Source organism: Pan paniscus, chromosome 6 (genome assembly GCF_029289425.2).
Source record: "Pan paniscus chromosome 6, NHGRI_mPanPan1-v2.0_pri, whole genome shotgun sequence".
NCBI lineage: Eukaryota > Metazoa > Chordata > Mammalia > Primates > Hominidae > Pan > Pan paniscus.
In genome coordinates this window covers 27,784,440-27,807,667 of record NC_073255.2, presented here as the reverse complement: position 1 = coordinate 27,807,667, position 23,228 = coordinate 27,784,440, and the positions used below count along the sequence as shown (strand labels likewise).

The 23,228-nt window shown below is 41.5% G+C and overlaps 1 protein-coding gene across 3 annotated transcripts in view; it reads left to right on the top strand.

Moving 5' to 3' along the window:
* Nucleotides 1-23,228, top strand: part of HYCC1 (hyccin PI4KA lipid kinase complex subunit 1) — a 119,605-nt gene that overhangs the window by 82,634 nt on the left and 13,743 nt on the right. Inside the window, exons 11-12 of one of the 3 annotated variants that reach the window (XM_063605637.1) lie at nt 9,675-9,784; nt 10,484-21,582. The exons of the other annotated variants lie outside the window; for them this stretch is intronic. Coding sequence (XP_063461707.1) covers nt 9,675-9,772 — 98 coding nt within the window. The 3' untranslated portion in view covers nt 9,773-9,784; nt 10,484-21,582. Of the gene's footprint in view, nt 1-9,674; nt 9,785-10,483; nt 21,583-23,228 lie in introns of those variants that run through there. 3 annotated transcript variants of the gene reach the window in all.

The following is a 23,228-nucleotide window of genomic DNA, read 5'->3' as shown; positions in this document are numbered from 1 at the left end:
GTGTATATGTACCACATTTTCTTAATCCAGTCTATCATTGTTGGACATTTGGGTTGGTTCCAAGTCTTTGCTATTGTGAATAGTGCCGCTATAAACATACATGTGTATGTGTCTTTATAGCAGCATGATTTATAATCCTTTGGCTATATACCCAGTAATGGGATGGCTGGGTCAAACGGTATTTCTAGTTCTAGATCCCTGAGGAATCGCCACACTGACTTCCACAATGGTTGAACTAGTTTACAGTCCCACCAACAGTGTAAAAGTGTTCCTATTTCTCCACATCCTCTCCAGCACCTGTTGTTTCCTGACTTTTTAATGATCGCCATTCTAACTGGTGTGAGATGGTATCTCATTGTGGTTTTGATTTGCATTTCTCTGTTGGTCAGTGATGATGAGCATTTTTTCACGTGTTTTTTGGCTGCATAAATGTCTTCTTTAGAGAAGTGTCTGTTCATATCCTTGGCCCACTTTTTGATGTGGTTGTTTGTTTTTTTCTTGTAAATTTGTTTGAGTTCATTGTAGATTCTGGATATTAGCCCTTTGTCAGATTGAGTAGGTTGCAAAAATTTTCTCCCATTTTGTAGGTTGCCTGTTCACTCTGATGGTGGTTTCTTTTGCTATGCAGAAGCTCTTTAGTTTAAATAGATCCCATTTGTCAATTTTGACTTTTGTTGCCATTGCTTTTGGTGTTTTAGACATGAAGTCCTTGCCCATGCCTATGTCCTGAATGGTATTGCCTAGGTTTTCTTCGAGGGTTTTTGTGGTTTTAGGTCTAACATGTAAGTCTTTAATCCATCTTGAATTAATTTTTGTATAGGGTGTAAGGAAGGGGTCCAGTTTCAGCTTTCTACATATGGCTAGCCAGTTTTCCCAGCACCATTTATTAAATAGGGAATCCTTTCCCCATTTCTTGTTTTTGTCAGGTTTGTCAAAGATCAGGTAGTTGTAGATATGTGGCATTATTTCTGAGGGCTCTGTTCTGTTCCATTGATCTATATCTCTGTTTTGGTACCAGTACCGTGCTGTTTTGGTTACTGTAGCCTTGTAGTATAGTTTGAAGTCAGGTAGCGTGACGCCTCCAGCTTTGTTCTTTTGGCTTAGGATTGACTTGGCAATGCGTGCTCTTTTTTGGTTCCCTATGAACTTTAAAGTAGTTTTTTTTCCAATTCTGTGAAGAAGGTCATTGGTAGCTTGATGGGGATGGCATTGAATCTATAAATTACCTTGGGCAGTATGGCCATTTTTATGATACTGATTCTTCCTATCCATGAGCATGGAATGTTCTTCCATTTGTTTGTATCCTCTTTTATTTCATTGAGCAGTGGTTTGTAGTTCTCCTTGAAGAGGTCCTTCACATCCCTTGTAAGTTGGATTCCTAGGTATTTTATTCTCTTTGAAGCAATTGTGAATGGGAGTTCACTCGTGATTTGGCTCTCTGTTTGTCTGTTATTGGTGTATAAGAATGCTTATGATGTTTTCACATTGATTTTGTATCCTGAGACTTTGCTGAAGTTGCTTATCAGCTTAAGGAGATTTTGGGCTGAGACTATGGGGTTTTCTAGATATACAATCATGTCATCTGCAAACAGGGAAAATTTGACTTCCTCTTTTCCTAATTGAGTGCCCTTTATTTCCTTCTCCTGCCTAATTGCCCTGGCCAGAACTTCCAACACTATGTTGAATAGGAGTGGTGAGAGAGGTCATCCCTGTCTTGTGCCAGTTTTCAAAGGAAATGCTTCCAGTTTTTGTCCATTCAGTATGATATTGGCTGTGGGTTTGTCATAGATAGCTCTTATTATTTTGAGATACATCCCATCAATACCTAATTTATTGAGAGTTTTTAGCATGAAGGGTTGTTGAATTTTGTCAAAGGCCTTTTCTGCATCTATTGAGATAATCATGTGGTTTTTGTCTTTGGTTCTGTTTATATGCTGGATTACGTTTATTGATTTTCGTATATTGAACCAGCCTTGCATCCCAGGGATGAAGCCCACTTGATCATGGTGGATAAGCTTTTTGATGTGTTGCTGGATTTGGTTTGCCAGTATTTTATTGAGGATTTTTGCATCAATGTTCATCAAGGATATTGGTCTAAAATTCTCTTTTTTGGTTGTGTCTCTACCAGGCTTTGGTATCAGGATGATGCTGGCCTCATAAAATGAGTTAGGGAGGATTCTCTCTTTTTCTCTTGATTGGAATAGTTTCAGAAAGAATGGTACCAGCTCCTCCTTGTACCTCTGGTAGAATTCAGCTGTGAATCCATCTGGTCCTGGACTTTTTTTAGTTGGGAAGCTATTAATTATTGCCTCAATTTCAGAGCCTGTTATTAGTCTATTCAGAGATTCAACTTCTTCCTGGTTTAGTCTTGGGAGAGTGTATGTGTCGAGGAATTTATCCATTTTTTCTAGATCTTCTAGTTTATTTGCGTAGAGGTGTTTATAGTATTCTCTGATGGTAGTTTGCATTCCTGTGGGATTGGTGGTGATATCCCCTTTGTCATTTTTTATTGCGTCTATTTGATTCTTCTCTCTTTTCTTCTTTATTAGTCTTGCTAGCAGTCTATCAATTTTGTTGATCTTTTCAAAAAACCAGCTCCTGGATTCACTGATTTTTTGAAGGGTTTTTTGTGTCTATATGTACTTCAGTTCTGCTCTAATCTTAGTTATTTCTTGCCTTCTGCTAGCTTTTGAAGGTGTTTGCTCTTGCTTCTCTAGTTCTTTTAATTGTGATGTTAGGGTGTCAATTTTAGATCTTTCCTGCTTTCTCTTATGGGCATTTAGTGCTGTAAATTTCCCTCTACACACTGCTTTGAATGTGTCCCAGAGATTCTGGTATGTTGTGTCTTTGTTCTCGTTGGTTTCAAAGAACATCTTTATTTCTGCCTTCATTTCGTTATGTGCTCAGTAGTCATTCAGGAGCGGGTTGTTCAGTTTCCATGTAGTTGAGTGGTTTTGAGTGAGTTTCTTAATCCTGAGTTCTAGTTCATTGCACTGTGGTCTGAGAGACAGTTTGTTATAATTTATGTTCTTTTACATTTGCTGAGGAGTGCTTTACTTCCAACTATGTGGTCAATTTTGGAATAGGTGTGGTGTGGTGCTGAAAAGAATGTATATTCTGTTGATTTGGGGTGGAGAGTTCTGTAGATGTCTATTAGGTCTGCTTGGTGCAGAGCTGAGTTCAATTCCTGGATATCCTTGTTAACTTTCTGTCTCGTTGATCTGTCTAATATTGACAGTGGGGTGTTAAAGTCTCCCATTATTATTGTGTGGGAGTCTAAGTCTCTTTGTAGGTCACTCAGGACTTGCTTTATGAATCTGGGTGCTCCTGTATTGAGTGCATATATATTTAGGATAGTTAGCTCTTCTTGTTGAATTGATCCCTTTACCATTATTTAATGGCCTTCTTTGTTTCTTTTGATCTTTGTTGGTTTAAAGTCTGTTTTATCCGAGACTAGGATTGAAACCCCTGCCTTTTTTCGTTTTCCATTTGCTTGGTAGATCTTCCTCCATCCCTTTATTTTGAGCCTATATGTGTCTCTGCATGTGAGATGAGTTTCCTGAATACAACACACTGATGGGTCTTGACTCTTTATCCAATTTGCCAGTCAGTGCCTTTTAATTGGAGCATTTAGCCCATTTACATTTAAGGTTAGTATTGTTATGTGTGAATTTGATCCTGTCATTATGATGTTAGCTGGTTATTTTGCTCGTTAGTTGATGCAGTTTCTTCCTAGCCTTGATGGTCTTTACAATTTGGCATGTTTTTGCAGTGGCTGGTACCGGTTGTTCCTTTCCATGTTTAGTGCTTCCTTCAGGAGCTCTTTTAGGGCAGGCCTGGTGGTGACAATATCTCTCAGCATTTGCTTGTCTGTAAAGTATTTTATTTCTCCTTCACTTATGAAGCTTAGTTTGGCTGGATATGAAATTCTGGGTTGAAAATTCTTTTCTTTAAGAATGTTGAATATTGGCCTCCACTCTCTTCTGGCTTGTAGAGTTTCTGCCGAGAGATCAGCTGTTAGTCTGATGGGCTTCCCTTTGTGGGTAACCCGACCTTTCTCTCTGGCTGCCCTTAACATTTTTTCCTTCATTTCAACTTTGGTGAATCTGACAGTTACGTGTCTTGGAGTTGCTCTTCTCGAGGAGTATCTTTGTGGCATTTTCTGTATTTCCTGAATTTGAATGTTGGTCTGCCTTGCTAGATTGGGGAAGTTCTCCTGGATAATATCCTGCAGAGTGTTTTCCAACTCGGTACCATTCTCCCCATCACTTTTAGATACACCAATTAGATGTAGATTTGATCTTTTCACATAGTCCCATATTTCTTGGAGGATTTGTTCGTTTCTTTTTCTTCTTTTTTCTCTAAACTTCTCTTCACGCTTCATTTCATTCATTTTGTCTTCCATCACTGATACCCTTTCTTCCAGTTCATTGCATTGGTTGCCGAGGCTTGTGCATTCGTCACGTAGTTCTTGTGCCATGGTTTTCAGCACCATCAGGTCCTTTAAGGACTTCTCTGCATTGGTTATTCTAGTTAGCCATTTGTCTAATTTATTTTCAAAGTTTTTAACTTCTTTGCCATTGGTTCGAACTTCCTCCTTTAGCTCAGAGTAGCTTGATCTTCTGGAGCCTTCCTCTCTCAACTCATCAAAGTTATTCTCCGTCCAGCTTTGTTCTGTTGCTGGTGAGGAGCTGCATTCCTTTGGAGGAGGAGAGGCGCTCTGATTTTTAGAGTTTCCGGTTTTTCTGCTCTGTTTTTTCCCCATCTTTGTGGTTTTATCTACCTTTGGTCTTTGATGATGGTGACGTACAGATGGGTTTTTGGTGTGGATGTCCTTTCTGTTTGTTAGTTTTCCTTCTAACAGTCAGGACCCTCAGCTGCAGGTCTGTTGGAGTTTACTGGAGGTCCACTCCAGACCCTGTTTGCCTGGGTATCAGCAGCGGTGGCTGCAGAACAGCTGATATTGGTGAGCCGCAAATGCTACTGCCTGATCATTCCTCTGGAAGTTTTGTCTCAGAGGAGTACCCCGCTGTGTGAGGTGTCAGTCCCCACCTACTGGGGGGTGCCTCCCAGTTAGGCTACTCGGGAGTCAGGGACCTACTTGAGGAGGCAGTCTGCCCATTCTCAGATCTCAAACTGCGTGCTGGGAGAACCACTACTCTCTTCAAAGCTGTCAGACAGGGATATTTAAGTCTGCAGAGGTTATTGCTGTCTTTTATTTGTCTGTGCCCTGCCCCCAGAGGTGGAGCCTACAGAGGCAGGCAGGCCTCCTTGAGCTGTGGTGGGCTCCACCCAGTTCGAGCTTCCCAGCCACTTTGTTTACCTACTCAAGCCTGAGCAATGGCGAGCGCCCCTCCCCCAGCCTTGCTGCCGCCTTGCAGTTTGATCTCAGACTGCTGTGCTAGCAATGAGCGAGGCTCTATGGGTGTAGGACCCTCGGAGCCATGCGTGGGATATAATCTCCTGGTGTGCCGTTTGTTAAGCCCGTTGGAAAAGCACAGTATTAGGGTGGGAGTGACCCAGTTTTCCAGGTGCCGTCTGTCACCCATTTCTTTGACTAGGAAAGGGAATTCCCTGACCACTTGTGCTTCCCGGGTAAGGCAATGCCTCGCCCTGCTTTGGCTCACGCACAGTGTGCTGCACCCACTGTCCTGCACCCACTGTCCGGCACTCCCCAGTGAGATGAACCTGTTACCTCAGTTGGAAATGTGGAAATCACCCGTCTTCTGCATCGCTCACGCTGGGAGCTGTAGGCTGCAGCTGTTCCTATTCGGCCATCTTGGCTCCACCCCTTTTTTTTTTTTTTTGATACAGAGTCTCGCTCTGTCACCCAGGTTGGAGTGCAGTGGCATGATCTCCCTCACTGCAACTTTCACCCCCTGGGTTCAAGCAATTCTCACACCTCAGCTTCCCAAGTAGCTGGGATTACAGGCATGCACCACCGCACTGGCTAATTTTGGTTTTTTTGGTTTTTTTTTTTTTTTCATTAAAGTCAGGGTTTTGCCGTGTTGGCCAGGCTGATCTTGAACTCCTGACCTCAAGTGATCTGCCTGCCTGGGCCTTCCAAAGTGCTGTGATTACAGGCATGAGCCACCATACCCAGCCTTCTATTTCTTTTTAAATCATTTTCGGTAGTTTGTACCTTCTAGTAATTTGTCCATTTCATCTAGATTATCTAATGTGTTGGCATACAGTTGTTTATAGTATTTCCATGTAATTATTGTATTTGATTCCTAAATTTCCTTTATTTTGTAAGGCCAGTAGTAATGCCCCCTATTTTACTTCTAATTTATGCAACATGAGTCTTGTCTTAATCTTATTCAGTCTAGCTAAAGTTTTGTCAATTTTACTGATTTTTTTGAAACATAAACTTCTTTTTTGTTTATTTTCTCTCATTTTTCTATTTCCTGTTTCTTTAATTTCTGCTCTAATTCTTACTATTTTCTTCCTCTTGCTTTGAGTTTCTTTCTTTTCTTTTTACAGTGTACTTAATATGGAAGATTAGGTTATTGATTTGAGATATTTCTTCTTTTTTAATTTAGGAAGTTACATCTATAAATTTCCCTCTAAGTACTGCTTTAGCCATGTCCAACAAGTTTGGGTATGTTGTATTTTCATTTTCATTCATCTAAAAGTCTGAATTTACTTGTGCTTTCTTCTTTGACCGATTGGTTATTTAGCAGTATGTTGTTTTATTTCTACATATTTGTGAATTTCCCACATTCCTTTCTGTTAATGATTTCTATTTTTATTCCTATGGTTGGAGAGCATACTTTGTATTATGTATGTCCTTTTAAGTTTATTGAGACATGTTTTGTGACCTGACATATAATCTATTCCTGAGATGGTTTCATGCGCACTTAAGTATGTGTATTTTTTTGTTGTTGGGTGAAGTGTTCTACCAATGTGTGTTAGGTCAAATTTGTGTGTAGTGCTCTTTAAGTCTTTGGTTTTCTTGTTGATCTTCTGCATGGTTGTTCTATCTATGATTGAAAGTGGAGTATTGAAGTATCTCACTATTATTGTTAAATTGTGTATGAAGTATCTCACTATTATTGTTAAATTGTGTATTTCTTCTTTCAATTCTCTCATTTTTTACTTCACATGTTGTAGGGTTCTGTTGTTAGGTGTATATGTATTTCTAATTGTTATAGCTTCCTGATGGGTTGACACTTTTATCATTATAAAATGTCCCTATTTATTTCTAGTGCTTTTTTGTTTTAAAGTCTATTTTGTCTGATATTAGTATGGCCACTGTAGTTTTTTTATGTTTACTGTTTGCATGACATATCTTTTCCCATACTTTTACTGTCAACATTTTTCTGTCTTTGAATCTAAAGTGTGTATTCTGTAGACAACATATACAGATGGTCCCTGACTTATAATGGTTCAACTTATGACTTTTTAACTTCACAATGGTGTGAAAGTGATATGAATTCAGTAGAAATCATACTTTGAACTTTGAAGTTTGATCTTTTCTTGGGCTAGCAATATACAGTACAATACTCTCTTGTGATGCCAGGCAGTGGCAGTAAGCTGCAGCTCCCTGCCAGCCATGCTAACATAAGTGGTCTGAGCATGTTCAAGGTGGGCTAAGCTAAGCTATGATATAGTAGGCTGGATGTATTAAATGCATTTTTGACTTATAATATTTTCAGCTTATGATGAGTTTATCAGGACATAACGCTATCGTAAATTGAGAGCATCTGTGGTTGGATCTTGCTTTTTATCCAATCCGACAATCCCTGTCTTTCAATTGGATATTTTAATCATTTGCACTTAATATTATTCATAAAGTTAGATTATGTTTATTATTAATAAATATTATTAATAATAAAGTTAGATTAACTTTATTATTCATAAAGTTAGATTATGCCGTTTGATTTTTTGTTTTCCATGGGTCTCATGTGTTTTTTGTTCCTCTATTTTTCCTTTACTAATTTCTTTTGCATTAAATGAATATTGTCTAGAGAAACATTTTCAAACTCATTTAATGATTTTTTTCACTGTAGGCTTTTGAGTTTTTCTTACTGTTTGCTCTAGAGCTTTCCTATACATATTAACCTATCAGAGTCAGCTTCAGATTTGTTACAGTTGACCCTTGAGCAATGTGGATTTGAACTGTGTGGATCTACTTGTACATGGATTTTTTTCAACCAAACTTGGCTTGAAGGTTTCTCAATTGAATGTGAAACCTGTGTGTATGAAGGGCTGACTTTTTGTATATGCAGGTTCTGCAAGGCTGACAGAATTTTAAAAATTCATATTTTTAAAAATATGAATTTATGTTGCTATTATTTTTACCCATAATCCTCACTATGTGAGTTCTATGGGACACATGGGTGTGGGGAGCAGTGTGGAACCAATCCCCTGTGTATACCAAGGGACAACAGTAACTTAATTCCACTGAGATGTAGAAATGTTACTCCACTTCCTCTTTCCCTTTTTTTGTGCTATTGTTGTTATACATACCAGATATTTATATTCTACAAACCCAAGAATACATTGTTACAATTATTACTTTATGTAATTTTGTGTCTATTAAAGATGGAAAAAGAAAGAGGAGAAAGTATATATTTATAGTGTTTGCTATATTTAACTTCTTCTTTACCTTGATACTTTTTATTTGTTCTTGTGTGTTTGAGTTACCATCTGGTGTTATTTTCCTAGTCCAATATTTTGCCCCAAGCTACTGCCTTTATTCTGTTTTTGCAAAGTATTCATTTCTATATGTTTTAGGCCCAAGAATACACACATATGTACATGCAAACATATATACATACATACATGTAGTTTTATATACTTGCTTTGTAAATCAGCCAAGAGAAATGTGTTAGCTCATTTTTGCATTGCTATAAAGAAATACCTGAGGCTGGTTAATTTTAAAGACAAGAGGTTTAATTGGCTCACTGTTCTGCAGGCTGTACAGGTAGCATGATGCCAGCATCTGTTTCTGGAGAGGACTTAGGAAGCTTACAATCATGGCAGGAGGGAAACAGGGAGCTAGTGCATCACATGGCAAGAGAGGAAGCAAGAGAGAGGGTGGGGAGGTGCATACACTTTTAAGCAACCAGATCTCACATGAACTAGCTGAGCAAGAACTCATCACCATGGGGATGGTGCTAAGTCATGCATGAGGGATCCACCCTCATGATCTACTCAGCTGTCACCAGGCCCCACCTCCAACATTGAGAATCACATTTCAACACGAGATTTGTAGGGGACACACATTCAAACCATAACAAGAAGAAATATGCATTTATGCTGGTATATATTTTTACCTTTACCCATACTTTTTGTTTTTTCATGTGGATTTATACTTTCATTTGAGTTTACTTGCTTTCAGCCTGAAGAACTTCCTTTGGTCTTTCTTGTAAAATATGTCTGCGAGCAATGATTTTTTTTCAGTTTCATTTATTTGAGAATGTCTTTATTTCATCTTCATTTTTAAAAGACGTTTTTGCTAGATATAAGATTCAATGTTGACTGTTTTTCCTTTCAGCATTTTGCATATGTTATTCTATTGCCTCTGGCCTTCATTGTTTCTGCTAAGAAGTCAAATACTAACCTTATTTGGGATCTCTTATATGTGATAAGATGTTTTTCTTTCCTGCTTTCAAGATTTTCTTTTCTTTTGTTCTTTTTATTTTTATTTTTATTTTTATTTTTTTCAGATACAGGTCTCACTCTGTCACTCAGGCTGGAGTGCAGTGGCACAATCATGGCTCACTGCAGCCTTGAAGAGATCCTTCCACCTCAGCCTCTCAAGTAGCTGGGACTACAGGTATATGCTACCATGCCCACCTAGCTTAAAATATTTTTTTATAGAGGCAGGATCTACAAAAAAATCACACTACCCTATGTTGTCGAGGCTACTGTCAAACTCCTGGGTTCAAGCTATCCTCCCTCCTTTGCCTCCCAAAGTGCTGGGATTACAGGCATGAACCACTGTGCCTGGGCTAAGATTTCCTTTTTATCTTTGTTTTCAGCATTTTTACTCTCATGTGTCTGAATTTGTATCTCTTTGCGTCTATTTTCCTTGGAGTTCATTGAGCTCAGATATGTAGATTAATGTTTTCTCAACATATTTAAACATTTTATGCTATCATTTCTTCAAATAGTTTTTTTTTCTGTTTTCTTCTTTTTCCTTCTTCTGATATTCTCCTTATGTGAATGTTGGTGCACTTAAAAGTGTCCCATATTTCTCTGAGACTCTTTTAATTTTTCTTCATTCTATTTTTCTTTCTGTTCTTCTGATTGTCTAATCTCTGTCAATCTATCTTAAGTTTGTTGATTCTTCTGACACTTTAAATCTAGTTTAGTTGAGCCCCTCTATTAAATTTTCATTTCAGTTATTCTACTTTTCAATTCCAGTATTTCCATTAGTTTTTTTTTTTTAATAATTCATATCTCCTAATTGATACTCTCTACTTGATGGGACATGGTCATCATAACTTCCTTTACTAATTTTTTTTTGAGACAGAATCTTCCTCTGTTGTCCAGGCTGGAGTGCAGTAGTGTGATCTCGGCTCACTACAACCTCTGCCTCCCGGGTTCAAGCGATTCTTCTGCCTCAGCCTTCTGAGAAGTTGGGATTACAGGCACGTGCCACCACACCTGGGTAATTTTTGTGTTTTTAGTAGAGATGGGGTTTTGCCATGTTGGCCAGGCTGGTCTCAAATGCTCAACCTCAGGTGATCCCCCTGCCTTGGCCTCCCAAAGTGCTGGGATTACAGGCGTGAGCCACGGCGCCTGGCCTCAATTTGCTTTACTTTTTAATGCATCATTTACTTGAGTTCTTTGTACATATATAATGGCTACTTTGAAGGCTTTGTCTATTAAATCTGAAATCTAGCCCCTCTCACATGCATTTTTTTTGTTCCCATGTATGCCTCACACTTTTCTGTTTCTTTGCATATCTCATAATTTTTTATGAAAATTGGACATTTTAGGTAATACATTGTTGGGACTATGGATATGGATTTTTCTCTCCCTCTCTGGGACTTGTTTTTGTTATTTGCTTGAGTGTGTTTTTGTGACTTGGCTATACTATTTTAATGAAATCTGTTGTCTCCTTGTCACACGCGTCCATGTGAAGAGACCACCAAACAAGTTTTCTTTGTGCAATAAAGCTTTTTAATCACCTGGGTGCAGGTGGGCTGAGTCTGAAAAGAGAGTCAGCAAAGGGAGTTAGGGGTGGGGCAGTTTTATAGGATTTGGGTGGGTAGTGGAAAATTACAGTCACAGGGGGTTCTCTTGCGGGCAGGGGCGGGGGGTCACAAGGTGCTCAGTAGGGAGCTCTGGAGACTTATTGTCCAGGAGAAGGAATGTCACAAGGTAATGTCATCAGTTAAGGCAGGAACCGGCCATTTTCACTTCTTTTGTGATTCTTCAGTTGCTTCAGGCCATCTGGATGTATACGTGCAGGCTTGGGCTCAGAGGCCTGACATTCCTGTCTTCTTATATTCATAAGAAAAATAAAACAAAATAGTGTTGAAGTGTTGGGGTGGCGAAAATTTTGGGGGGTGGTATGGAGAGATAATGGGCCATGTTTCACAGGGCTGCTTCTAGTGGGATTAGGGGTGGCATGGAAACCTAGAATGGGAGAGATTAAGCTGAAGGAAGATTTTGTGGTAAGGGATGATATTGTGGGGTTGTTACAAGGAGCATTTGTCATACAGAATGATTAGTGATGGCCTGGATATGGTTTTGTATGAATTGAGAAGCTAAATGGAAGACCCAAGGTCCAAATAAGAGAAGGAGAAAATCAGGTATTAAAGGACTAAGATTGGGAGGACCCACGACATCCAATCAGAGTGCCTAAGGGGGTTCAGTGTGATTATTTGCTTGGTTGGTGAGTTTTGGGGTCTATCCTTGAGTTTTTTTATGTTGTCATATACCAGGCTAGATTGATTTTAGGTAAAAACAACACTCTTCTTTTAAAAATGTACAGAGTCCTCTTTTTTTAAGCAGTAAGTTGAGGCCTCAGCAATTTTGGAGGAAAGAGAAATGCAAAGCCAGCAATTGTTTGTTAAAGAAGGATTAGAAATGGCTAGGAGTGAGATTGATAGTGTGGTGGAGATAGCTGGGGAGAGGTAGAGGATGGCATAAGAATGGGAACGAGAATAAGAGTGACTATGAAAGTAAAGAATAAGACTTTATCAGGGTGAAAGTATTGGATTGTACCTTGCCACTGAAGATCTTTTATCCACTTTAAGAGAGACTTAAGGGTGGCAGTTTGAGGTAAAACCAGGAGCCACTGAATACCAAGAGCCTGAGAAACTGCTTGGGCGATTTGACTAATAAAGGCCAATCCATTATCAGACTGTATTATAGAGGTGGGAAGGCCAAACCGAGGAATTATGTCTGACAGAAGGGAAGAAATGACCACAGTGGCCTTTTCAGGCCCTGTGGGAAAGGCCTCTACCCATCCAGTGAAAGTGTCTACCCAGACCAAGAGGTATTTTAGTTTCCTGACTCGGGGCATGTGAGTAAAGTCAATTTGCCAGTCCTGGACAGGGGCAAATCCCCGAGCTTGATGTGTAGGGAAGAGAGGGGGCCTGAACAATCCCTCAGGAGTCGTAGAATAGCAGATGGAACACTGAGAAGTTATTTCCTTGAGAATAGATTTCCACGATGGAAAGGAAATGAGAGATTCTAAGAGGCGGGCTAGCAGCGTGTAACCTGCATGGAAGAGGTTATGAAATGACAACAGAATAGAATGGGCCTGTGAGGCTGGAAGGAGGTATTTTCCTTGTTCAAGAACCATTTGCCTTGTGTGGGAAGAGATTGACAGGTGGAAGTTTCAGTGGGGGAGTAGGTGGGAGTGACCGATAAGAAGGAGAAAAACTGCCATGAGGGACAGAAGTTGGAATGCTAGCTGCTTTTTTAGCTACCTTAGCAGCATAAGCATTACCCTGAGTGATGGGATCTGACACCTTTTGATGGCCCTAGCAGTGAATGACTCCAGCTTCCTTGGGAAGTAAAGCGACCTTGAGAAGAGTTTTTATTAAAGAGGCATTAATGATGGAGGACCCTTGTGTAGTGAGGAAACCTCTTTCAGCCTGTATAACAGCATGGTGGTGCAGGATATGGAAGGCATATTTACAGTCATTATAAATATTGACACATAGTCCTTTTGCAAGAGTGAGGGCCCGAGTTAAGGCAATGAGTTCAGCTTGCTGAGAGGTAGTGGAGGGGGCAGAGTGGTAGCCTCAAGGATAGATGTGGAAGATACTATAGCATAGCCTGCCTTTGCTGGTGAGTGGCAATTAGGCCTGGTAGAACTGCCATCAATACACCAAGTGCGATCAGGGTGAGGAACAGGAAAGAAGGAAATATGGGAAATGGAGTGAATATCAGGTGGATCAGAGAGATACAATCATGTGGGTCAGGTGTGGTATCAGGAATAATGTGGGGGCCAGCCTAAAACAGTAAGGTTAAGTTGTTTGGACAGAAAGGCTACAGGATGTGGTCCTGGCTCTTGTGTAAGAATTTTGACTGCACGGCCCTGTACTTTGCCTGCGTGTAATGAAAAAGGTTGGGATGAGTTAGGGAGAGCTATTGTGGGAGCAGCTTTTAGGGCTGTTTTTTAAGGAATGGAAAGGGGAGTGTGGAGAGGATTTAGGATTTATGGGGTCAGCTAGGATTATCTAGAGCAGAATATTGGGTTGTGGAGGGAGGTATTTAGGATAGGAGAGTATATGGGTTTGGCACCATGGGTGGATAGGCAAGACAATTTGGTTGATAAGGCGCAGATCCTGAACTAACCTGTAAGACTTGTCCGGTTTTTGGATGGTAAAATGGGGGAATTGTAAGGAGAGTTTATAGGCTTTAAAAGGCCATGCTGTAACAGGTGAGCGATAATAGGCTTTAATCCTTTTAAAGCATGCTGTGGGATGGGATATTGGCATTGAGCGGGGTAAGGGTGATTAGGTTTTAATGGGATGGTAAGGGGTGCATGATTGGTCACCAGGGAAGGAGTAAAGGTGTCCCATACTTGTGGATTAAGGTGGGAGATACAAGGGGAGGATGTGAAGGAGGCTTTGAATTTGGGAAAAGGGCAACAATGAGGTGTGGTTGTAGCCTAGGAATAGTCAGGGAAGCAGATAATTTAGTTAAAAAGTCTCGACCTAATAAGGGAGCTGGGCAGGTGGGGATAACTAAAAAGAAATGCATAAAAGAATGTTGTCCAAGTTGGCACCAGAGTTGGGGAGTTTTAAGAGGTTTAGAAGCCTGGCTGTCAATACCCACAACAATTATGGAGGCAAGGGAAACAGGCCTTTGAAAAGAATGTACTGCAGAGTAGGTAGCCTCCGTATTAAGAAGGGGATGGACTTACCCTCCACTGTAAGATCTACCCAAAGCATCTGTGATGGTCCAGGAGGCTTCCGAGGCAATCAGGCAGTGTCAGTCTTAAGCCGCTAAGCCGAGATCTGGGAAGGAGTCAGTCAGAGAGCCTTGGGCCAGAGTTCCAGGGATTCTGGGAGTGGCTGCCAGGCAAGGTGGACAGTCTGATTTCCAGTGGGGTCCTGCACAGATGGGACATGGCTTAGGAGGAATCCTGGGCTGCAGGCATTCCTTGGCCCAGTGGCCAGATTTCCAGCACTTGAAGCAAGATCCTGGGGGAGGAGGTCCTGAAGGAATACCTGACCACTATGGCTTAGGTGTTTGAAGTTCTTTTGTGCTGGAGATGTGGCTGGGGTTTCTCTCACAGCGGAGGCAAGTAATTGCAACTCTTCTCTATTATTGTACACCTTGAAGGCAAGGTTAATTAAGTCCTGCTGTGGGGTTTGAGGGCTGGAATCTGATTTTTGGAGCTTTTTGCAATGCTGGGAGTGGATTGGGTAATAAAATGTATATTGAGAATAAGATGGCCTTCTGACCCCTTTGGGTCTAGGGTGGTAAAGTATCTAAGGGTTGTTGCCAAATGGGCCATGAACTGGGCTGAGTTTTTATATTTGATGAAAAAGAACCTAAACGCTAACTGATTTGGGAGAGGTCGGATAAAGAAAAAGGAGCATTAGCCTTGGCTATGCCTTCAGCTCCAGCCACCTCTTTAAGAGGAAATTTTTGGGCAGGTGGTCAAGAGGGCTAGTCACGGAATGAAATTATAATCTGGACCAGGTATGAGGAGGGGAGGTGATAGAAGGATTATAGAGTAGGGGAGCGGAGGCTGAGGAAGAATTGGGACCTGGCTTGGCCTCGTGAGGAGCAGCCTGGGGAGGAGGGGAGAGGTCAGATGGGTCCGTAAAAAAGGAGGATTCAAAGGACTCAGAGCTTGAGGTAGAGATCGAAGGAACAGGAGAGAAAGAAGAAAGATTTGGGACGAGTTGCATTGGGAGCAGAGACTAGGGAGGGACCAATGTGTAAAAGAATGCCTGGATGTCAGGCACCCCAGACCATTTGCCCATTTTTTGACAAAAATCATCCAGGTCTTTTAAGATGGAGAAATCAACAGTGCCATTTTCTGGCTATTTAGAACCATTATCAAGTTTTTATGGGGGCCAAGTGGTGTTGCAGAAAAAAAAAATGCTTAGGTTTTAGGTCAGGCGAGAGTTGAAGAGGTTTTGTTTTTGAGAACACAGGCTAAGGGAGAAGAAGGGGGAATAGAGGGTGGAAGTTTGCCCATAGTGAAGGAGGCAAGCCCAGAGAAAAGAGAGGGTAGAGACACGGAGAAGGGGGGTGGTGAGCAGCCCTGGGCTGCAATGTGGGTGAGCAGCCAAAGCGGGCGTCCCCACAATTGACTTGCCACCAAGGGAATGTGGGTGAATGACGAGGGCAGGCATCCCCGCGGTGATCAGACACCAATGGAGTGTGGGTGAATAATCAGGCAGGTGTCCCCGCAGTGATTAAACACCAAGGGAAGACTGTCTTCCCAAGTCGGTGACCAGCTACGGAGTTTTGGGTCCACAGATAAAATGTGCCTCCTTTGTTTCTACTAGAGAGGAAAAAGAACTGGAATTGGAAGGAAAGGGAGATTGAAGGGTAGTGAGAGAGGCTGGAGAAGAGAGTGAAAAGACTGCTTACCCAATTTGAAATTGGTGAGATGTTCCTTGGGCTGGTTGTTCTGAGGACCTGAGGTCATAGGTGGATCTCCTCATGGAGTGAGGGTGAGGGCAGGGGACTGATCTCCCAAAGGAGTCCTCCTGTCCTGGGTCTTTGGCACCAAATGTCACACGTGTCTGTGTGAAGACACCACCAAACAGGCTTTGTGTGAGCAGTAAAGCTGTTTATTTCACCTAGGTGTAGGTGGGCTGAGTCTGAAAAGAGAGTCAGCAAAGGGAGTTAGGGGTGGGGCAGTTTTATAGGGTTTGGGTCAGTAGTGGAAAATTACAGTAAAAGGGAGTTGTTTTCTTGTGGGCAGGGGCAGGGGTCACAAGGGAGCTCCAGAGACTTATTGTCCAGGAGAAGGAATGTCACAAGGTAATGTCATCAGTTAAGGCGGGAACCAGCCATTTTCACTTCTTTAGTGATTCTTCAGTTGCTTCAGGCCATCTGGTTGTATACATGCAGGCTTGGGCTCAGAGGCCTGACACTCCTACTGTGCCGGGTATGACTCCTAGGAGGGCATTGCCTTGGGTGTGCACACAGTGAAGTTGGATGACAGTGATTTTGGCAGGACATTCTTTGACTATCTTTTCCCCTAGTTTCTCTGTTAAGCTCTCTGCCTCATTTAGTATCACACCCAACTGTAAACTCCAAGAATTAACAGCTGATTCCTCTATTGTTTTCAACAATGCCCTGGGGCATAAATTGCTCTGCAGTCTGATCCAATTAAACTCAGGCAGGGGTAGTTTTTGAGACTAGTCTTTAGTTTTAGTTTTTGAGACTAGGTTTAGTCTGACCCCAGGAGAGTACTTCTTTTTTTTTTTTTCCAAGATGGAGTTTCGCTCTTGTTGCCCTGGCTGGAGTGCAGTGGTGCTGTCTCAGCTCACTGCAACCTCCGCCTCCTAGGTTCAATTGATTCTCCTGCCTCAGCTTCCCAAGTAGCTGGGATTACAAGCGCCTGCCACCACACCCAGCTAATTTTTGTATTTTTACTACAGACAGGTTTCATCCAGGCTGGCCTCGAACTCCTGACCTCAGGTGATCCACCCGTCTTGGCTTCCCAAAGTGCTGGGATTACAGGTGTGAGCCACCATGCCCAGCAGAGAGTACTTCTTAGCTGTCACTTTCCTTGGTTCTCTTTGGTGAAATAGCAGGTACATGCTTTAGCTGGTGCTCTTAATTAAGAAAAGCTGTTGTTTTCTAGAACACCCTTAGGCTTGAACTTTCCCACATTCTCTTTCAAATGGTCAGTTACTTTGGGGAAAGATTGGAACTCTCTTTTCTGATGAACTAACTCTCCCCATAGGAAAAATCTCTGAAGCACTATTCTGTGTGGGGCAGTAGCCTCTGATCTTCTTGGCTTCCCTCTCCTTGCTAACTTGAGCAAGCTGAAGCAAAGGTCACTGGGGTTATCCCAGCTTGGCCGGCTGCACTTGGGGTAGACCCTCCATTTTATGTGTGAGTGTTAGGTGGAGGAAGGGAGCTCCCAATCTCCTGGCTATACTCTCCTGGAATTTTTCCTTTTGAAGTTGGAGTTGGAGGCCTTGAGAAATGTTGGCATTCTACCCTCCTGTTAAGATATGGTACCCCTTGATTAGGAGCTGAGGAGAGAGGGAACTCCATCTTCCTGGTTGTATTCACCTGGAGTGGAGCTTCTGTCAAGCTGAGCTGGGTGAATAAAGTTGGGAGAGGGTCATGACTCAAATTCCACATACTCTTATTGGTTCTTTCTGAGTTTTAGTGGATTTTCTTTAATAAATGTTTCTTCATTTGCTGTATGCTTTGGAGAATTTCCAGAGACTTTAAATAGTTGTTTTAAAATAGTTTTTATCAGCTATGCTTGTATGCCAGAAAGTGGGTCCTTGGAGTTTCTCATGCTGCCATACCAGAAGTGGAAACTACTTAAGTTTAGAAGACAAATGACCATAAACATTGGTTTTAAAAACATTTTGTGGTCTTCTATGTAGCCAATGAATATATTTTTATGGCAAAATCACTAGCCAAGCTTCAAACACATTTGTCTCTTCTTATTTCACTGATTATTCTTTTTGAAAAGAGGATAAAGATGTTCTGCTAAGTTGGGGCTACATGATCAGAAACATTTAGTTAGAATTCACTTCAAAAATATAGTACTGGGATTAGAAACATTTCAGAGAAGTCGAACCTTTTTATTTGTATTATTATTATTATTTTTTGATATGGAGTCTTGCTGTGTCACCAGGCTGGAATGCAGTGGTGTGATCTCAGCTCACTGCAACCTCCACCTCCCAGGTTCAAGCGATTCTTCTGCCTCAGCCTCCTGAGTAGCTGGGACTACAGGTGTGTGCCACCACGCCCAGCTGATTTTTGTATTTTTAGTAGAGACAGGGTTTCACCATGTTGGCTAGGATGGTCTCCATCTCTTGACCTCGTGATCCGCCCACCTCGGGCTCCCAAAGTGCTGGGATTACAGGCGTGAGCCACTGCGCCTGGCCTTTTGAACTTTAACGTAGGTATGAGAACAATAAATTATTTGTCTCTAGGGACTATTTTAGGAGTAAATTATCTTGCTGCCAAAGACATTGCTGAAGTTTTCTTCTAAAACAGTGAGACTGATTATCAAAGAATTGCTTGGTATAAAAACAAAACAAAAATCTAGTACTAGGTCAATTGCTTGTAATTAACAATAAACAAATGAGCCAAAACAAAACCAGCCTACACAATGTTGCTCTCATTTACAAGGCCCCTGTTTCCTTGATAGCAGCCACCAAATTGATGGCCATCGCACAGGTCCAATTTCAGTATTTGTCCCCAGATGCTATCATACAATGGTAAAAACTCCTATATTTCTTCCTTTCTGTTCCTGAAATGAAAAGCCATGTAAATGAGCACTTTACGTAGTTATTACTTTAGTCTTGCCGTGAAATGTTATCAGCTGTAGGCTTCATTTAGACTAAAACCCAAAGTTCTCAAAATGCACAAGTCCGAAAAGATAAGCCCTAATTGTTGTATAATACAGCTTAATATAATAAAATATAAACATTATGAATAATGAGAGTGACATAGTTTCTGTGGATTTCTGCATGGTTTTTTTTTGAGTGAACATATTTCAGAAAGAATAAGCATACTCTTAAAATACTTTCTTACAGTAACTCACTAGAAGTTAACTAAAATTAGTTGCCCCCCCAAAAAAACCGGGAAAATGTAATGATATATTTTATGCCAAAAGTAATTGGATTGCTAAAATAGATCTGCTTATGATTTAAAATATGAAAATTTGCCCATTTTAGAAACATTTTACACATCATATTTTAGCATTTCTAACCTTGCAGTTATACATGTGCATCTTGGGAAACAGTTTTTATTGTAGTGGTCCTACCCTCGTTTTTCAGGTTAAAAAAGAAATGGCTTCTTTATGCTGAGAAAGATAATATTGTGTGTTAAATAGGCATGTATTAGTCTGTTTTGCATTGCTGAGACTGAATAATATTAAAGAAAAAGGTTTATTTGGCTTCCGATTCTGCAGGCTGTACAAGCGTGGCATCCACATTTGCTTGGCTTCTGGTGAGGCCTCAGGAAATTTACAATTATGGTGAAAGGTGAAGGGGGAGCAGGCATGTCACATGGCATGAGAAGGAGCAAAAGCAATGCCAGGCTTTTTTTAACCAACTAGCTCTCTTGTGAACAAACAGAATGAGAATTCATTCATTACGATGGGAAGGGCATCAAACCGTTTATGAGCGATCTGCCCCTATGACCTGCATACCTCCTACTATGCGCCACCTCCAACATTGAGGATCACATTTCAACATGAGATTTGGAGAGGAGAAAGATCTGAAACACATCAGACAGTACTTGGCATGCCTTGCTGGTGCTTATTAATAGCCTTACATATTTGTCACTGAGTTGCATTTCATATGTGCATATTTTCTGGTCTGGATTTTTTCCCCTTTATTTCAAACAGTCATGTCCGTATGTAATTCATTCAATTCACACACATGCACTAAAGGCCTACTCTGTGTGAAGCCCTCTGCTGGGTACTGAGAATGCAAAGATGTGAGGGTCATGATTATTTGTGCTAGGTGTCCTAAGAGAACTAGCATAACGGGAGTGGGATGGGGAATGACTAATTTCATCTGAAAGAAGGATCTGGTGAGGACTCACAAAAGAGGTGCTTAACAATATCTACATAAAAGAACAGGAGTTTGCCAGGTGAGTAAGGGAGAGAAGGGTCTGGGGAAAGAAGTATCAGGCAGAGGGAACTACAGGAGGAAAGATCTAGAAGAATAAAAGACCTTGATGTGTTCAGAGCATTGTAGGTGTGCAAACTTAGGGAGTCAGCAAGGCCATCTTTAGGGTTAATAATCCGCTAGAAGGATTCACAGAACTCACTAGAAGCAGTCACGCTTATGGTTATGGTTTATTATGGCAAAGGGATATCGATTAAAGTCAGCCTGTAGAAGACATGCGTGGAGTGGTGTGTTAGGCCATTCTTGCATTACTGTAAAGAAATACTTGAGACTGGGTAATTAATAAGAAAACAAGTTTAATTGGCTCATGGTTCTGCAGGCTGTACAGAAAACATAGTGCCAGCATCTGCTTATGGGAAGGCCTCAGGAAGCTTCCAGTCATGGTGGAAGGCAAAGGGGGAGCAGGTGTCTCACATGGCAGGAGCAGGAACAAGAGGTGGTGGGGAGTTGCTGCACACTTTTAAACAACCAAATCTTCCAACAACTCACTTGCTCTCATGAGGAGAGCACCAAGCCATGAGGGATCCACCCCTGTGATCCAATCACTTTCCCCCAGGCCCCACCTCCAACACTGGGAATTACATTTCGACATGAGATTTGGTAAGGACACAGATTCAACCCATATCAGGCAGAGCCCAGGAGAAGTCCATGTGTGGTTTCTAGTTGTCCTCTCCCAGAATGGTCATGGGCTGTGTTAACTTCTCCCAGCAATAATGGGAGACAATCCACCTAGAGTATTATCAACCAGGAAAGCTCATCTGAGCATTAGTGCACAGAGTTTTTACTGGGGCTCAGTCACATCAATAGAGTTGACTGCCTGCATAACTGGCTTTTAGGCTGTAGCCCCACTGGAGGTCAAGCTGATACTGCATAGTACCAAACCCCCACAATAAATCACACTGTTAGACTACCCAGTGTGGCCCAAGGCCCCCAGGTAAACAAAGTCATTCTTATCAGTCAAGACATTTCAAGGGCTTAGAGATGACCTTTAAGGAGCTGAGAGTAAAGGCCAGACCTCTCTTAGGGTACACTTAATTCTTTACTACACAAGGTATAAGGAGTCCAGTCTGACTGGAGTGCAGATTTTATTAGAGGCTGGAAAGGTGTTCAGGGTCAGATGGAGAATCACTGATGGGGTGACAAATGGAGGGGGAGTAAATTCAAGTAACAGAAGATGTAGATCAAAGATGCATGGAATTAACAGCTATATTTGGAGAATGTGGTTTTCAACATTACCTCTCCACATAATGCCTGGAAGACCAGAATAGAGGCATAATAAAACCAAAATCACAAGCAAAAGAAATGCCAAATCGTGTCTGTGTGCTGGAACATTAGAGCATGTGTTTCACAACAGTGCCATACAAGAAAATGTAACCAAAGCAAGCTACTTAAATTGAGTATATAGTGGAAGTCAGACTAAAAAGGAATCTATGGGTACCAGGGCTCTTGTTATCTCCTAAAATAGAAGAGCACCAACGTCTTCCAAAAGAAATTTGTCAAATGACCTTTTTACCACTCCATTGTATGGAACTATGCCTTGTGCATTTCCCTATTTTTCATCACTTAAGCTCTTCTTATGTTTTAGTGTACTAAAACAAAATTATAAACTCAGAAAATTTGGAGGCAAGAGAGGTCTTAATCCTCCTTTAAGTCCACCTTTTGCTTGAGGGCAGCCCTCAGACTGCCTGCATGAGAACCTTCTGGGAAGATTTCTCATTCCTAATAACAGATTATGGTTCAGCAAATGGGAGAGTGGGGGTGGTAGTGGGAAAGAAGCATATAAATCTGCACATTTATTTATTTATTTTTGAGACAGGCTCTTGTTCTGTTGCTCAGGCTGGAGAGCAGTGGTGTGATCTCAGCTCACTGCAACTTCCACCTCCCGGGTTCAAGCGATTCTCCTGCCTCAGCCTCTTGGGTAGCTGGGACTATGAGCGTGCGCCACCACGCCCAGCTAACTTTTGTATTTTTTTAGTAGAGATGGGGTTTCACCATGTTGGCCAGGCTGGTCTCAAACTCCTGACATCAAGTGATCCACCCGCCTTGGCCTCCCAAAGTGCTGGGATTACAGGGGTGGGTCCCCGCACCCAGCTGAAATCTGCATTTTAATAAGCATGTAAGTCTGCATCTACCTATGAATCCTTCAAAATATTTTGCACACTTCCTTATGATGATTTGTTTAGATAAGCACCAGGAAAATATTTGGCTCATTGAAGTCTCTGATACCTAAAAGCCTCTCAATAAATGGTGTTTGAATAGTTGTTCACTCTCCTAACAGATCTCCTAGATTCCAGGGACCAGAAGGGGCTGAGGGATTCCGTGATGAGGTTGCCTGGACAGGCTAAGGTAACGTGCCAGCCAGCCTCAGCCAGTTTTTGGCTAGACCCCACCAGGTGCCAATACTTTTTTGCTTCATTGTTACCTTTGTTTCATAATAAAGGTTTATTTTTAAAAATCCAGGCATCTTAGTTGAACTAAGTAAGGAGAAGGGGAAAGTTTTCACACCTCTCCTAGTTACCGTTATTCTTTTGTGAAGGCCCGAACCAGCCTGAGCCAGGTGATTGACTTGTACACTAGAAGTAAGAACCATTGCTTTTTTTTTTTTTTTTTTTTGAGATAGAGTCTCACTCTGTCACCCAGGCTGGAGTGCAGTGGTGCGATCTCGGCTTACTGCAACCTCTGCCTCCCAAGCTCAAGTGATTCTCCTGCCTCAGCCTCCCGAGTAGCTGGGATTACAAGTGCCCGCCCCCATGCCCAGCTAATTTTTTGTATTCCCACCTTCCAACCCCAACTTCTGCAAATGAGTGCTTCCAATCTTGGGCTTTTAATTCATTTTCAATTTTTAATAGATGTGTAATTGTGCCCTAGATTGTACATGTATAAAAGAAACCCAGCCAGGTGTGTATTTTTCATTTTGGTAATTTGATGTCTTTAAGTCTGCATGCATAA